General features: G+C 41.2%; 1 protein-coding gene across 1 annotated transcript in view; it reads right to left on the bottom strand.

Annotated features, from left to right (window-relative positions):
- LOC308668598 (microsomal triglyceride transfer protein-like) overlaps positions 1-16,022 on the bottom strand; it is a gene marked incomplete at both ends in the record, with an annotated part of 39,312 nt that overhangs the window by 4,533 nt on the left and 18,757 nt on the right. The window contains 5 exons of the mRNA XM_081328608.1: positions 374-495; positions 7,628-7,728; positions 11,039-11,253; positions 13,014-13,226; positions 13,331-13,438. Coding sequence (XP_081184734.1) covers positions 374-495; positions 7,628-7,728; positions 11,039-11,253; positions 13,014-13,226; positions 13,331-13,438 — 759 coding nt within the window. The remainder of the gene's footprint in view (positions 1-373; positions 496-7,627; positions 7,729-11,038; positions 11,254-13,013; positions 13,227-13,330; positions 13,439-16,022) is intronic.

Below are 16,022 nucleotides of genomic sequence, written 5' to 3'. Positions count from 1 at the left end.
CTTCTAGAATATCATCCGCAATATGCCACTCGGACCAATGTAAATTGGCTTAAAAAAAATCTGCATCACTGTTCCATAGCTAGTGAAGCATTTTAAAATGCAATTGATAAAAATAGTAACATCATTTCAAAGCTGACTGGATGATATCTAGGCAATCAATTGTCTACCTGTTTCCTAGTTAGTGAGTATGGACAATCATTCAGTAGGTCATTCTGAGAAATCTTGAAATGACTTTATGGATAGAAATATATCCTGTAGAAATTTAATGGGACACTTAAGTAGCTGTCAGAAGGTGATGGGGTAGCTAGCAGAAGTCTTCAGAATTGCCTTGAACAGCAGAAGAGACTTTGATCAACTACACAAACCATCAGACCTGAGCTGCTTGGAGCTGGTGGCCATGACTTTCAATGTAGAAATTAGTCGTGCTCTTTTGAAGTAAACCAAAATCTGAAAACAAGAGTTCCACGCCAAAAGTAGAAGATGCATCTTCAGTGGCTAAAGGGAAAAAGGAGACAGAATTCAATATGAAGGCTGGTGTGAAGCCTTATGCAGCAAATAACAACTTCATCATTTTTTCAAAAGCTTTCCTAAAGGGAGAACCACATAAGATGTATATACTGTACTCAGTGGTGGGATTCAAATACCTGAACAAACGGTTCTCTTGAGTGGATGCAGGCCTGGGCTTCCAAGACCTAGAAGTAACTTCCAGAAGTGGCATCCACTCACTTCCGGTGGGCCGTTCTAGGCCTGGGAGGCCTCCTCCAGCCGGTTCTCCGAACTCAAAAAAATTTAGCTACCTGTTCTGCCGAACCGGTGCGAGCCAGCTGAATCCCACCACTGACTGTAGTGTAGGAAAAGCCATATTATTGACACCAGCGGCAATTCTTTTATTATTTTAGATGCCTGCAAACAGCAGTAGTGTGGAAAATGGCATCATGATGCCACATAGTGAGTGGGTTTTTTAAAAGAGCGTTTATAGATTTATGTATCTTTTAGAAGCTCTGTCTCTCTAGAGTGGATGAAGGATTGATGGGAGCAGTGAAATTTGACAAAAAGGCTTCAGGGGTGTGTGCAGCCCACGGCACAGCGCTTTAGTAGAGTACTGAAACCCTACAGTTGAGTGATGAATGCAGACATGTGAATCCATCTCAAGTACAATATAAAAATCTCTCACTTTGGAAGTGATTTTGCATAAAAGTACTATATAGGATTTCTTTTTTTTTTATTGAAAAGTTTTAACATACAATTTTTCTTTAAAACCCCCCCTCCCCCTCCCTTCACCCTCCCCCCCTACCTCTCCCCACTGCCCCCCTCCCCCCCGACTTCCCAGAGCTAAATACAAGGTATATATATAAAAAAAACCAATCATAAACAATCATATACTAACAACTATAAACTCTAAAATCCATCACTCTCTAGCTTATATAGGATAAAACAAACCTCAGTAATATTAAATATATATATATATATAAAACTAAAAGAAAAAAAGAAGAAAAAAGAAAGAAGACTTATTCAAATGCTACATAAAACTTCTTAACTCTATACTTATTCTGGATAAATTCGATCCATTTTCTCCATTCCATAATATAGCGTTCTTGCGAGTGATCTTTCAAATAGGCCGAAATCTTCGCCATCTCTGCCAGGTCGGAAACCTTTAAAGTCCACTCTTCTATAGACGGCAATTCCTCTTTCTTCCAATACTGACCTATCAAGAGTCTTGCTGCCGTAATTAAATTCAACATCAACTTAGCGTCCACAACTGTAGCATCTGTAATTATTCCCAACAAAAAAAGTTGTGGACAAAACTTTATCCTCTGTTTAAAAATCTTCTGCATGTTCCACCAAACTTTTATCCAAAAGGCCTTAACCTTTTTACATGTCCACCATATATGAAAATATGTTGCATCTTCATCACCGCACCTCCAACATTTAGGCTGATAATTCGGATACATACTTGCGAGCTTTTTAGGATCTAAATGCCATCTATAAAACATTTTGTAAAAATTCTCTCTTAGATTTTGAGCTTGTGTAAATTTTACGTTCCTCACCCAAATCTTTTCCCACGTGTCCATTGTAATAACTTCCTGGATGTTTTGGGCCCATTTTATCATACAATCCTTAACAAGTTCTGTTTCTGAATCAATCTCTATCAACGCAAGATATATCCGTTTAATATGTGCTGGTCCCTGGTTTCTAATTTGCTTTATCAGATTTTCATCAGTCATTGTAAAACCATTTTTCTGATCTTCTTTCCACCTGGCCCGTAACTGAGTATATTGAAACCAGTTTTGAACAACCTTCTCTTCTCGCAAGAGGCTATATGATTTCAAACACCAGACATTTCTTTCCAAACTTAGGATCTCCTTGTACGTAGTCACATCATGTTTGAAACCAGCATGTATATTTTCTATTGCGTGTTTTGGAATTGCCCACAATGGTATCTTGCAATCTAACTTATGTCTGTACTTCTTCCAAACTCTCAGCAATGCCTGTCTTAAAATATGCACTCTAAACACATTGTCTACCTTCTTATCATACAACAAATATGCATGCCAGCCAAACAACAAATCATGGCCCTCAAGATTTAATAATCTCTCTTGTGTCAAATTAATCCAATCACTTATTCCTACTAATGCAGCAGCTTCATAATATAGTTTAAGATTGGGCATTTTAAGCCCACCTCTCTCACGAGTATCCTGCATAATCTTAAGTTTAACTCGTGGCTTTTTCCCTGCCCACACAAACTTATTGATACCTCGCTGCCATTCCTCCAAATTAGAATCTTTCTTAAGAATCGGTATCATTTGAAATAGAAATAAAAATTTGGGCAGGACATTCATTTTCACTGCTGCAATCCGTCCCAGCAAAGACAATTGCAATTTTTCCCAATTCTCCAATTCTTTTTGAATTTTCCCCCATAGTTTTTCATAATTATTTTTATATAACTTTGTATTAGAGGGCGACAAAAACACCCCCAAATATTTAACCCTTTTAACAATCTCAAATCCAGTTAGTCCTTCTAAAAGAGCCTTTTGCGAAACTGTCATATTTCTGACCAAAATTTTGGTTTTCTGTGTATTAACTTTAAATCCAGAAACCTTCCCATATTGTGTTATTATCTCCATCAGGTCCACAACAGAGTTCTCTGGCTGGGTCACTGTAACAACCAGATCATCTGCGAATGCTCTCAATCTATAATCCTGATCTCTAATTTGTATCCCCTTAATTTTTTCCGAATTCCGTATTTTAACCAATAATATCTCTAATGTTAACACAAATAACAAGGGCGATAACGGACACCCTTGCCTTGTGCCCTTCTCAATATTACATGCTTCTGTCAAGCTATTATTAACTATAATTCGGGCAGTTTGTTTTTGATATAATGCCCTAATCGGTTGCAAAAATTTTTCCCCAAAATCCATTTTGTCTAAAACTTTCAACAAAAATTGCCAATTCAATTGATCAAAAGCTTTTTCAGCATCTAAGAAAATTAGCGCCGCAGATATCTGGTTGTTCCTTTCCAAAAACTCTAACACATCAACTATATGCCTCACATTATTTTTCATTTGCCTACCACTAATAAACCCCGTTTGGTCCCCATGAATCACCTGTTGCAGAACCCTCATCAGTCTATTAGCCAAAACCTTAGCAAATATCTTGTAATCTGTATTTAAAAGCGATATCGGTCTGTAATTTTTAACTTGAGTAGCATCTTGGTCTTCCTTCGGAATCAAAGAAATAAAAGCTGTTCTCCAAGACGGTGGCACCTTTCCCCCCCTCTGGATTGTCTGGAACAGTTCCTTTAACGGTTTTATCATCTCTATTTGTAAATTTTTGTAATAGACCGCAGTCAAACCATCCGTACCTGGTGCTTTATCCACCTTCAATTCCTTAATTGCTGTAAAAATTTCTTCTTCTGTAATCAATTGATTAATCCCTTCTTTTTGTACTTGCGTAAGAACCGGGATGCTAGCATTCTCCAAATATATATCAATGTCTTTTTCATTAATTTTCTCCTTAGCATATAATTTAGAATAAAAATCCACAAAAGCGTCCTTGATAAGGTCCTGTTGAAACACAACCCTTCCTTTATGCTCAATCTTGTCTATATTAGAAGCCCTTTGTTTTTTCCTCAATCTATAAGCTAACCATCTACCTGGTTTATTAGCGTTGCAAAAAGTATTATGCCTGGCAAACCGCAAATTGGTTGCCACTTGGTCAGCCATTAATTTATCAAATTGTCCTCTTAACAATTTAATAGCCTCCTTAGTCTTCACATCCTCTGAGTTCAAAATCAAAGCCTTTTCTTTTTCCTTTATTTCATTCTCCAGTTCTTTCCTTCTAGCTTCCACAGCACGTCTATGTTTATTATTCATATATATCAACACCCCTCTCATGTAGGCCTTGCTAGCATCCCAGACCATATCCATAGAGGTACCTTTGTTCATATTAGTTTCAAAAAAATCCTTCATCCGCTGTTTGCATTCTTCCACATTTCTCTGATTTCTAAACAAATTCTCATTTACGCGCCACGAGCGCCTGTCTCTTTTCTCCTTATCAATCTCTAACCAAACTGGACTGTGATCAGAGATAGTTCTTGCACAAATCTTCACCTTTTTAGTCCTCAAAAAAAAGTCATTAGTCACCAAAATGAAATCAATCCTCGAAAAAGATTGATGCCTATCAGAATAAAAAGTATAATCCTTTTCCTGCAAGTGTCTCTCACGCCAAATATCTCGCAGTTCCAAGTCATCCTTCATTTCAAAAAAAGATTTAGGCAGTCTAGCATGACTTGGAATGCGCTTAAAAGCTCCAGCCTTATCCATCTGTACATCCAAAACACCATTCCAGTCCCCCATAAAAATAAAAGATTTATAATCCAACTGGGTAAGCTTTGTATGAAGTAAACTAAAAAAATCAGCCTGTTGTTGTTGTTGATTAGGGGCATACAGTCCAACTAAAAGCGTCTTTTTGCCTTCTAGCAACAAGTCTATCAGTACGTATCTTCCATACTTGTCTGCTTCAATTAAGTCCGCTGTTATAGCACTTTTAATATAAACAACCACCCCATTTTTCTTATTCATTGCAGAGGCAACAAAGTGCGTACCCAGTCTTGAGTTCAATAAAAGCTTTTGGTCCATAGCCCTAATATGCGTTTCTTGCAAACATATAACATCTATCTTGAATTGTTTTAAATATTGAAAAACTTTCTTTCTCTTCTGTGGTGAGTTTAGTCCATTAACGTTCCAAGTCAAAAATTTAGTTGCCATGCATATCCTCCCAAAGCTCTTGAAGCACTGCCTTGATAGGACTAACTTCTTTAGGCCGTGCTCCTCCCACTGCTTGGCTATGAGTACGTTGTGAAGATTCCGAAGACTTTTGCTGGTCTTGTTCTTTTATTTTCTTTGCCCGTTTTAAAGCAGCACGCGTCACCCTTTGCTCTCTGGGATCATCCAAAGAAACTATAGCTTGATCTCCTCCAGCACCGTTTTCCTCTACTTCAACCTCTTGATGTTCTCCCTCTCCAGATCCCTTTGCAGCTTCCAGAAGTGTTAATGGGGTTGCTTTTAAAACGCTATTATAGAAATCACGCGCTTGCTTCACAGTAATCAGCCGGTACCTTTTGCCTTCATACATCACCATCAACCCCTCTGGAACCTCCCATCTAAACCTTATATCTCGTTGTTTAAGCTCTTGCACAAGAAATGTGAAGTCTTTCCTTTTCCTTAAAATCTTTGGAGGAATTTCTTTTAAAACCAAGACTTCTTGATCAGCAATCACAACTTTAGCATCATAGGCAGCTTGTATAACTTCATCTCTAATTTCTCTTTTTGCAAAGTAGACCACCACATCTCTAGGCAGCTTTCTCTGTCTAGCAATCCATGAATTCACACGGAACACTTTATCCATAGCTTGTCTTATTTCAGATGCTGGCTGATTCAACACCACTTCGAGAGCCTCAGAAACCAGCTCCTTTAAATCTTCCTTAACATTCTCTTTTAAGCCTCTGATTCTAACAGCAAACTGCATCTGGTAATATTGAGTAAGGCTTAATTCCCTTTCCATTTTATCTCTTAAATCTTCATTCTCCCGTGCTTTTGCTTCTAATATGGCATTCTTTTGAGTCAAATCATCCACTTTTTCATCCAAATCCTCCACACATTCCGCCACTTTATGCACTGAAGACAAAATGTCTACCTTCATCACGCTGTACTTCTGTTCCATCCTCTCTTCTATTCTCTCCTCCAGTTTCTCCAATTTCTCCTCCATCTGTGCAAATTTATCACCCATTGATTGATTAATTGATTCCAAAAGTTTATCCAGAGCATCTCGTAAGTCCTTCGGTGTCAATACATCAGGAGGGTGCAACGCCTGTAATGATGATTGTTGCACCGGAGAAGATCCACCACTCCGAAGAGTTTTAGGGGGAGGTTTAGCCGCCATCTTTTACTTTCACTTATGACGCACTTTCACTTAAAGTTTAAAAAGTCCATCAAGCTCGAGAGTAAAATAAAATAATCCTCTTCACCTTTTCCTCTTGTACCGCTCTGCCTGCTCCTTTTAATCCATAGTCCTTTCTTCAGGCAGGGGTGGTCGCAGACGCCTGGCTCTGCTCCAAGAAGTCCGGAGCAGAGACGCCGGCCAGCTGGGAGCAACCCAGGCTTCGGGGGAGTTCAATCCTTCAGCCGCCCAAGCTCCAAGCTCAGGCGGCCCCGGAGAACTTTACCCCTACCTGGGGCCTCACCCCCTCCTCTTCTCCCGAGGAGGGGGCTTCAAATTCGCCCGAACAGCTGATCGGCGCTGTTTCGGGCGAAAAAACACACAGCTGAGCCGCGGGCAGCCCGGGAAGGCTGTCTCCGTCGCCGCGGAGCCACCGGAAGTCAAAAGTACTATATAGGATTTCTGAACAGTGAAATCTAGTGGAGGGGGCTGCTTTTGTTGACATGCAGAAAGAAAAGTTTATTTAAAGCATATTTGTTGTGGTTACTTTATTCCATAATAACTATAGCAGTACACTCATAGGGATGAAATTGCCTTTGACCTTCATTTTCTGGTAACTACTATTTGTGATTATGGCATGTAGCATGTTGAGAGAGAGAGAGAGGGAGGGAGGGAGAATAGATGATGAAGACAGATATGTGTGTGTGTGTGTGTGTGTGTGTGCGTGCGTGTGTGCGCGCACGTGTGTGTGTAGATAGATAGGTAGATAGACAGACAGACAGACAGATAGATAGATAGTTAGATAAGGATCTAAGCATAGTGAAGCTTGATTAATACTTGGGAAGGAAAGTATCAGAAAATTCCAGGTTTAGGCTAGATTGGGTTGCAAATAAAAAATTGGAAGAAAATAATAGCAAGGTAAAGTTTTATTTAATTGCTAAGAAAATTACCCAGACATGTTCCATGAAGTCATCAGTACTGTAGTTGACTTCAGTTTGAAAGAAGTCCTTACTTTAGTTCATCTTCTTCTTGAAATGTTATTGTGCATGTATTTGGACTTAGTGGTTTTGTTAGAGCATTTTTGACCACATTGATACAGCAGGCCTCCATAGATATTTTTGAGTATCAAGGGAATTTTCCCTCAGTTTTTTTGAGAGACATGATTAAATAATACCACATTATTCACCTGCTAATAATCCCGAGAAAGAGATGGAACTGCCAACTTTGGGTGAGAAGTAGTGGTAATTGTTTATCCTTGGATCCTTCAAGACATCTTTGATCACCTGCCTGGATCAAAAAAAGAGGTGGAGAAAAACAGAAGAAAGTGATGGATGAATTGCAGCAGACAATGTCAAAAAAAAGACCAGCTGCACTTATTAACATTTTGCCAAAATGTTCTGTGCTCTAAATCCTGATCTCTATATATTTCTTTATAAAAGATTATGTTTGGCTATATCATTGAAGTGGGCCTTAGAAAAGCTGAGCAACAACAAAGCTAGTGGAGGTGACAGTATTCCAGCTGAGCTATTCAAAATCTTAAAAGACAGTGCAGTAAAAGTGCTACACTCAATTTGCCAGCAAATTTGGAAAACTCAACAGTGGCCACAGGATTGGAAAAGATCAGTTTACATTCCAATTCCAAAGAAAGGCAGTGCCAAAGAATGTTCAAACTATCGCACCATTGCACTCATTTCTCATGCTAGTAAAGTCATGCTTAAAATCCTACAAGCTAGACTTCAGCAGTATGTGGATCGAGAACTACCAGAAGTACAGGCAGGATTTCGAAGAGGCAGAGGAACTAGAGATCAAATTGCCAACATACGCTGGATCATGGAGAAAGCTAGGGAGTTCCAGAAAAACATCTACTTCTGCTTCATTGACTATGCCAAAGCCTTTGATTGTGTGGATCATAACAAACTGTGGCAAGTTCTTAAAGAGATGGGAGTACCAGACCATCTTATTTGTCTCTTGAGAAACCTATATGCGGGTCAAGAAGCAACAGTGAGAACTGGACACGGAACCACTGATTGGTTCAAAATTGGGAAAGGAGTCAGGCAAGGCTGTATACTGTCGCCCTGCCTATTTAACTTATATGCAGAGCACATCATGAGAAAGGCAGGGCTAGATGAATCAAAAGTTGGAATTAAGATTGCCGGAAGAAATATCAACAACCTAAGATACGCAGATGATACCACTCTAATGGCAGAAAGTGAAGAAGAACTAAAGAGCCTCTTGTTGCGGGTGAAGAAGGAGAGTGCAAAAGTTGGGTTGAAACTTAACATTAAGAAAACCAAGATCATGGCATCTGGCCCTCTCAATTCCTGGCAAATAGATGGGGAAGAAATGGAGGTAGTGACAGATTTTATTTTCCTGGGCTCCAAGATCACTGCAGATGGGGACTGTAGCCAAGAAATTAAAAGACGCTTGCTCCTGGGGAGGAAAGCCATGGCAAATCTAGACAGCACACTAAAAAGCAGAGACATCACCCTGTCAACAAAAGTGCGTATAGTCAAGGCTATGGTCTTCCCAGTTGCAATGTATGGCAGTGAAAGTTGGACCATAAGAAAGGCTGAGCGCCAAAGAATTGAGGCCTTTGAACTATGGTGCTGGAGAAGACTCCTGCGAGTCCCTTGGACTGCAAGGCGATCAAACCGGTCAGTCCTAGAGGAGATCAATCCTGACTGCTCTTTAGAAGGCCAGATCCTGAAGCTAAAACTCAAATACTTTGGCCACCTAATGAGAAGGAAGGACTCACTGGAGAAGAGCCTAATGCTGGGAAAGATCGAGGGCAATAGAAGAAGGGGACGACAGAGAATGAGGTGGCTGGATGGAGTCACTGAAGCAGTAGGCGTGAGCTTAAATGGACTCCAGAAGATGGTAGAGGACAGGAAGGCCTGGAGGAATGTTGTCCATAGGGTCGCGATGGGTCGGACACGACTTCGCAGCTAACAACAACAACAACAACAACAAATATCATTGTCATTGACCTAGACCAGACATGTCAAACACATGGCCCGGGGGCCAGATCCGGCCCGCAAAGTGGTTTCATGTGGCCCGCGAAGCCATCCTGGAAGCAGTGAGGGAACGGCCCCCACTGTCTTGTCCCTGGCCCAGAGACCCTCCTTCTGCCAGAGACCCTCAGATCTGTCCCACTCCTGCCCAGGCCCCCATAGGCACCCTTGATGCGAATGATGTAGAGCTGGCCACGCCCACCCAGTGGGCCATACGGACTCTAGCCATGCCCACCCAGTAGGCCACGCCCACCCGGGCCATACCCACCCGGGCCCCTGAGGGCAACCGCAATGCTGATGCGGCCCTCAATGAAATTGAGTTTGACACCCCTGACCTAGACACTACAGCGTATGTTTACTTGATACTACCTAACTCATAAGATGAGGGATTTCTTTAGCTTGAATTTTTATTCTCTATATTGTTCTGAATCTCTTTGTAACATCAGTTTTCTGGTCATGGTGGATCAAGGGGAAGTTGAATTATGGGAATTACACGTAGTCCTTGACTTTCCTTTCCTTTCCTTCCCATGTTCCTTTTCTTAAAATATAAAATAGGACGTCGGAATAACTACATGATGCAAAAAAGAGGACATAAAGCTGCTATAAACTACTATGGAAGTAACCTGTGGCATCTGAAAGAGCTGAAAGGTTGAAGTAAAGAAAAAAATTAAGATGGGAATGGTAACTACAGGCAGTCCTTGACTTACGACCACAATTGAGCCCAAATTTTCTGTTGCTAAGTGAGACACTTGTTAAGCGAGTTTTGCCCCATTTTATGACCTATCTTGCCACAGCTGTTAAGTGAATCACTCAAGTTGCTAAGTTAGTAACATGGTTGTTAAGTGAATCTGGCTTTCCCATTGACTTTGTTTGTCAGAAGGTCGCAAAAGGTGATCACATGACCTCAAGACACTGCAACCCTCATAAATGTGAGTCAGTTGCCAAGCGGCTGAATTTTGAGTGACCATGGGTATGCTGCAACTGTCATAAATGTGAAACACAGTCACGAGTCACTTTTTCAGTGCTGCTGTAACTTTGAGTGGTCAGTAAATGAACTGTTGTAAGTCGAGTACTACCTGTACTAGAATGTCTCAATACAGATCAGAGAAACCTGGAACCTGAGTTCAGTAAATATTTGCTTAGAGCAGGGGTCTTCAAACTAGGTCCTTTTATGACTTGTGGACTTCAACTCCCAGAATTCCTCAGCCAGCGTGCCTGGCTGAGGAATTCTGGGAGTTGAAGTCCACAAGTCATAAAAGGGCCAGGTTTGAAGATCCCTGACTTAGAGTTTCAAATTCTAAGGAAATGCAGCTATGGGAATAGCAAATATTACTACCATCTCAAAGAATGGCTGACAGCAGTGATGTAGAAATATGCCATTGGACTAGTTGATCAAAGATATTGCCTAACATAAAGTTGATTCATATGAGATTTTTCTCTAGGCAGCAGAATTATCCATGAGACGTTTTATTGGGTTTAATGTAACAGATTGAAGGAAAGGGTAAAAAGAAATACCGGTAATACTGGATGTCATGGAGAGGTAGTATTAGATATACTTTTATGTAATGGCATTCAATATAGTTTACCTGGTTGGGTGATTATGAGAAGATATAATGTCTAGAATTTTGGACACTATAAATCTTTGCATTTCTGGTGGAAGTTCTCTGCTGGCCAACAGGATATTGATGAAGTCCATGTGTGAGGGATTATTATCCAAGAGGACTTCCGCAGCTGCCAATCTTGAAATTTTTTTATACTTTCTCTGAACTTGATGGAAAATGCGTCTCATTGCCATTTTAACCTGGTGCCAGAAAGCAAATACAAACCATTTTTTTTAGTGCAATGACAATAATTTGATTTGAATGGCAACTTTTCTGCCATTCAAATGAGCTTAAATCCTTGACCTTCTATATTTCAAGATTTTGTTAAGCTCTAGTTTCTACCAGATTTATGCAGCATGGCAAAGGGTGAGGGATAATGGGAGCATTATTTATTAGATATTTTAAAATCCCCTTTTTTGGGTTTGATTCAATCAAAGCATGAATATATTTAATCATCCCACCTCCTATTTTCCCTACATCCACAGTCCTATGACTGAGTGGCATGGTGAAGATGCTTGCCTGCCACTTGGAAGGTTGAGAGTTTGATCCTAAATAGCGGCATGTGTTTCTCTCTCAGGGGGCAAAGAGGAAATATCTTCTACAAATTTCATGTAGGTATCAGGAAGGGATTCCAGCCAGTAAATGCTCAGTTCTACCCAGTTGCCCTGACCCTACCCCAAATCCAGGGATTACAGCAGGGGTGTCAAACTGCCGGCCCATGGGCCGGATGCGTCATGCCAAAACCACGCCCACCCCAGCTCCGGCAATGGAGAAAAAGTCTGGATACGTGTTTGACACCCCTGGTGTCAAGTTTCTGACGTATGGGCTTTTCAAGTGACTCTGAGGCATTGTTTACCTTAAAAGTCCTTTATTTAGCCTAATAAACTGGCAAATGCTTGTTCAAAGGAAGCTGGAATCTGAAATTTCTGCCCCCTTGCACAATATATTAAACAAGATTCTCCACCTTTCTAATTTTGTCATTAATCACATTCTCCAATTAATTTAAAGAATCAGTTTCCCTTCCGTTAGACAACCCGCCAAGTTCTTATCTTCTTTAATTTCAGATGGCCTTGAGGTACAATCCTCCTCCTCCCTCCTCCCAGCCTTAACCCTATCTCTTAAAGCAATACACAAGTTTAACATATGAAATAGCTGCTTCTTCATCTCTTGTCAAGCAAGAACATTCGATGTTAGCAGCAGTGACACCTGGGTTACAGGGTCGTAAAAAGAAAAACAAAGAGTCCTATAACTGGTTCAGATGCACTTAATAGCACAATGAAAGCCATGCGTTATCCAGTTCTAGCAAAGCTATTTTCTGAAGTTCTACAGCAGGGGTCTTCAAACCTGGCCCTTTTATGACTTGTGGACTTCAGCCAGGCATGCTGGCTGAGGAATTCTGGGAGTTGAAGTCCACAAGTCATAAAAGGGCCAAGTTTGAAGACTCCTGTTCTACAGTCTGAAGAAAACTATGTCAAATATTCAGCACAATAACGTTATTCAAAATCTGAGACTCTCTACATCTGCGGCACTATAGTTCTCATAACCCCAGCTAGCAGCTGGAAGTTGATCTATTGGAGGGGGTCTTCAAACTCGGCCCTTTTATGACTTGTGGACATCAACTCCCAGAATTCCTGAGCCAGCGTGCCTGGCTGAGGAATTCTGGGAGTTGAAGCCCGCAAATCATAAAAGGGCTGAGTTTGAAGAGCCCTGATCTATTGTAACCTATCTTTAGATTCAACCAGTGGGAGAAACAGTCAGAAGTCCAGTTAAAAAGAATTTGCCATAGATGGAAGGTACTGTGTAAACGATGGAATTAATTTCTGATGCAAATCAAATGATCCAATTACTGTATATAGGTCCTGGACTTCCTGGCAAAGAATAGTAGCAATGTTTCATTAAACCACTGGTTTTAAAGATTAATTCTTAGCAAGGTTTATTTTAGCAATAGGATAGCCCATACCGTGCTTGTGATGTGCTTTGTAGTGTATCTCTTTAGAGCTATCACTGCTGCAGCTGAGATGGTGGATGAGCCTTCCTCTGCATAATACAGGAAGGTGGGGATGGATTCTGGTAGCCGAGCACTTTTCAGAGACCACAGGTGCATCATCTTCCCCCAGTCCGTCTTGGAGCCATGAAGTTTTTTCAAGATGGCTTCCTTTGCAAAGCTGACATCCTAATTTATTTAAGAGATCGAAAGAACGAACCAAAGAGAGCGATTGTGACACCAGTCAAAACTCCAATTGGCAGTCCAAAGTGGAAAGGAGAATATCAACTCACCTCCAGGTCGCATTGACCCATCTGACACAGTTTGCCCACAAGACTGCCAATGATTATGTTTCCTGTTTCCCAAGTGACTTTATTTAGGTTTTTCTTGTTTAGCCTGTCCTATAAGAGAGAGAAGGGACAGGACAATGGATGTCTCTTCATTCAAGGGTGTATTAAAGAGGTCATCTTGAATGGAGGTGAACAACTGTGAAGAATTTAAGGGGTGGGGTTTTTGGTTTTTTTTTTTTTGCATTCATCATTTATTTATTTATTTATTTAAATTTTTATACCGTCCTATTCCCGAAGGACTCAGGGCGGTTTACAGGGCAGCATAAAATACAATATAACAATAGTATAAAATTAAAATAGATTAAATTACTTAAGCCCAACAATTAAAACAATATTAAAAGCTAAAACCCCTTCAGTCCAGGCCTGATAGATCAAAAAACCAGGTTTTCAGGTCCCGGCGAAATGAACGCAGATTGGGGGTGGTCCGAAGTTCCACTGGTAAATCATTCCAAAGGGCAGGCGCACCCACAGAGAATGCCCTCCCCCTGGGGATCACCCGCCGGCACTCCTTAACCGCCGGCACCCTGAGAAGGCCCTCCCTGTGGGAGCACACAGGACGATGGGAAGTTGATTTGACTGGGATGATGGTACTTGCTGTATCAAAATTCTCCAATCTGGATGCCCTCCAGTAGTATGAACCTTAATTTCTAGAAGGAGAGATGGTCATTTGGAAGATGCTCAAGTTGGCAACAGCTTGCTAATCTTGACTTGATTCCCAATTGCTAACCACAGTTGAACCAGATTAGTACTTGGGTCGTAGACCACTAGAACAGGGATCTTCAAACTTGACCCTTTTATGACTTGTGGACTTCAACTCCCAGAAGTCCACAAGTCATAAAAGGGCCAGGTTTGAAGACCCCTGCACTAGAACATTCAAAGGCCTTAAGGAATACTGAAAAGTTAAAGAAACATCCCAGAATACAGCAAGGCAAATCTGACTTTCTGCTAAGAAAACTACATGGAGTTGCCAAGAACTCAAAGGAGTCTTTATAGTTTAGAAAAACTATTTTATGGCAACAAGCACTCATAAATAACTCCAGATTCTACCTGTCAGGAGATATCAGGTGGACCACACAGCAACTTTTCTATTCAACAGTTTTATACAGCAGGGATCCCCAATCCTTGGGCCATGGCCTCTTAGGAACTGGGCCACACAGCTGGAGGTGAGTGGCAGAGGAGCAAACCCTACTGCAGACATGTCAAACACAAGGCCCGGGGGCCAGATCCAGCCCGCGAAGTGGTTTCATGCGGCCCGCGAAGCCATCCTGGAAACAGTGAGGGAACGGCCCCCACTGCCTTGGCCCTGGCCCAGAGACCCTCCTTCTGCCAGAGACCCTCAGATCTGTCCCACTCCTGCCCGGGCCCCCATAGGCACCCTTGATGCCAATGATGTAGAGCTGGCCACGCCCACTCAGTAGGCCATACGCACTCTAGCCATGCCCACCCAGTAGGCCACACCCACCCAGGCCACACCCACCTGGCCCCCTGAGGGGAACTGCAATGCTGATGCGGCCCTCAATGAAATTGAGTTTGACACCCCTGCCCTACTGTAAACTGCACATGCGTGGGATCTAGGTTGCGTGCTCCTACACACACACACACCACACTCCGTGGAAAAATTGTCTTTCACAAAACCAGTCTCTATGGTAACAATGTTTGGGGGCCACTGTTATATAGTATATGATTTTGATGAAAATGTGGAAAAGTTGAATATGCCATGGAGCTAGAAAATGTACCTAGTACTATAAAAACAGAATGAAAATTTGTAATGAATTTGGCAAACTGAAAACACTGGGGGAAAACCAACAACATGAAATTCAAGAAACGTATCTACGGATTATAATACAGATCTATGCTAGACACCATATTTGAGAGTAGTGGTCCCCAACCTTTTGGGCACCAGGACCGGTTCTGTAGTAAAGAATTTTTGTATAGACCACTCTGTGTGTGAGATTTTGCGCATTACTCAATTCTGCAACACGCGCAGATGAAACTTCACCCACTTGTGTGACCTAGTTCCCAATGGAACTAGTTCCTAGTTTCTGCAGCCCACAGGTTGGGGACCCCTGTTTCAGACTGAACACTGACATAGTGGAGGATATCCAGGGCATGGTGATCAGGATGGCGTGAGATATAAAAATATCTGATGAGTTAGATGTGTTTGGTTTGGAGAATGTTAACAAAAGGACAGCAAATAATCTTCTATTATATGAAAACTGAATCGTAACGGGTGGAGAAGATTTGTTTTTTTGAGTGGACCAACTGGAACCAATTGCTGAACATTATTAAGCTGAAGATTTTAGTAGACCATTAGGGAAAGAAACTAATCATAATCTATTTCAGCGGAATACATTCCTTTCAGAGACGGGGAACTCTCCCATCATAGGTAATGTTTAAATGGAGCTGGATAGCTGCTTGTCAGAGATATTGTAATATAATTTGTGCAGTGACGTTTTTACTTGTTTTATTAATCTCATTAAGCTCTATGACATGGAATTATTTTCCTTCAGTGCAGACAGCTCAAATATTCATCAAAAGGTCACCCAGCACTGAATACAAAACATAGACGTGTATATGAGACAACCATAGAAAAATCATTGAGGTACTCTATTTTTGTCAAATTCAGGTATTGAGC

Source organism: Vipera berus (genome assembly GCF_964194415.1).
Source record: "Vipera berus genome assembly, chromosome: 5".
NCBI lineage: Eukaryota > Metazoa > Chordata > Lepidosauria > Squamata > Viperidae > Vipera > Vipera berus.
This window is presented reverse-complemented; position numbering and strand designations above follow the sequence as displayed.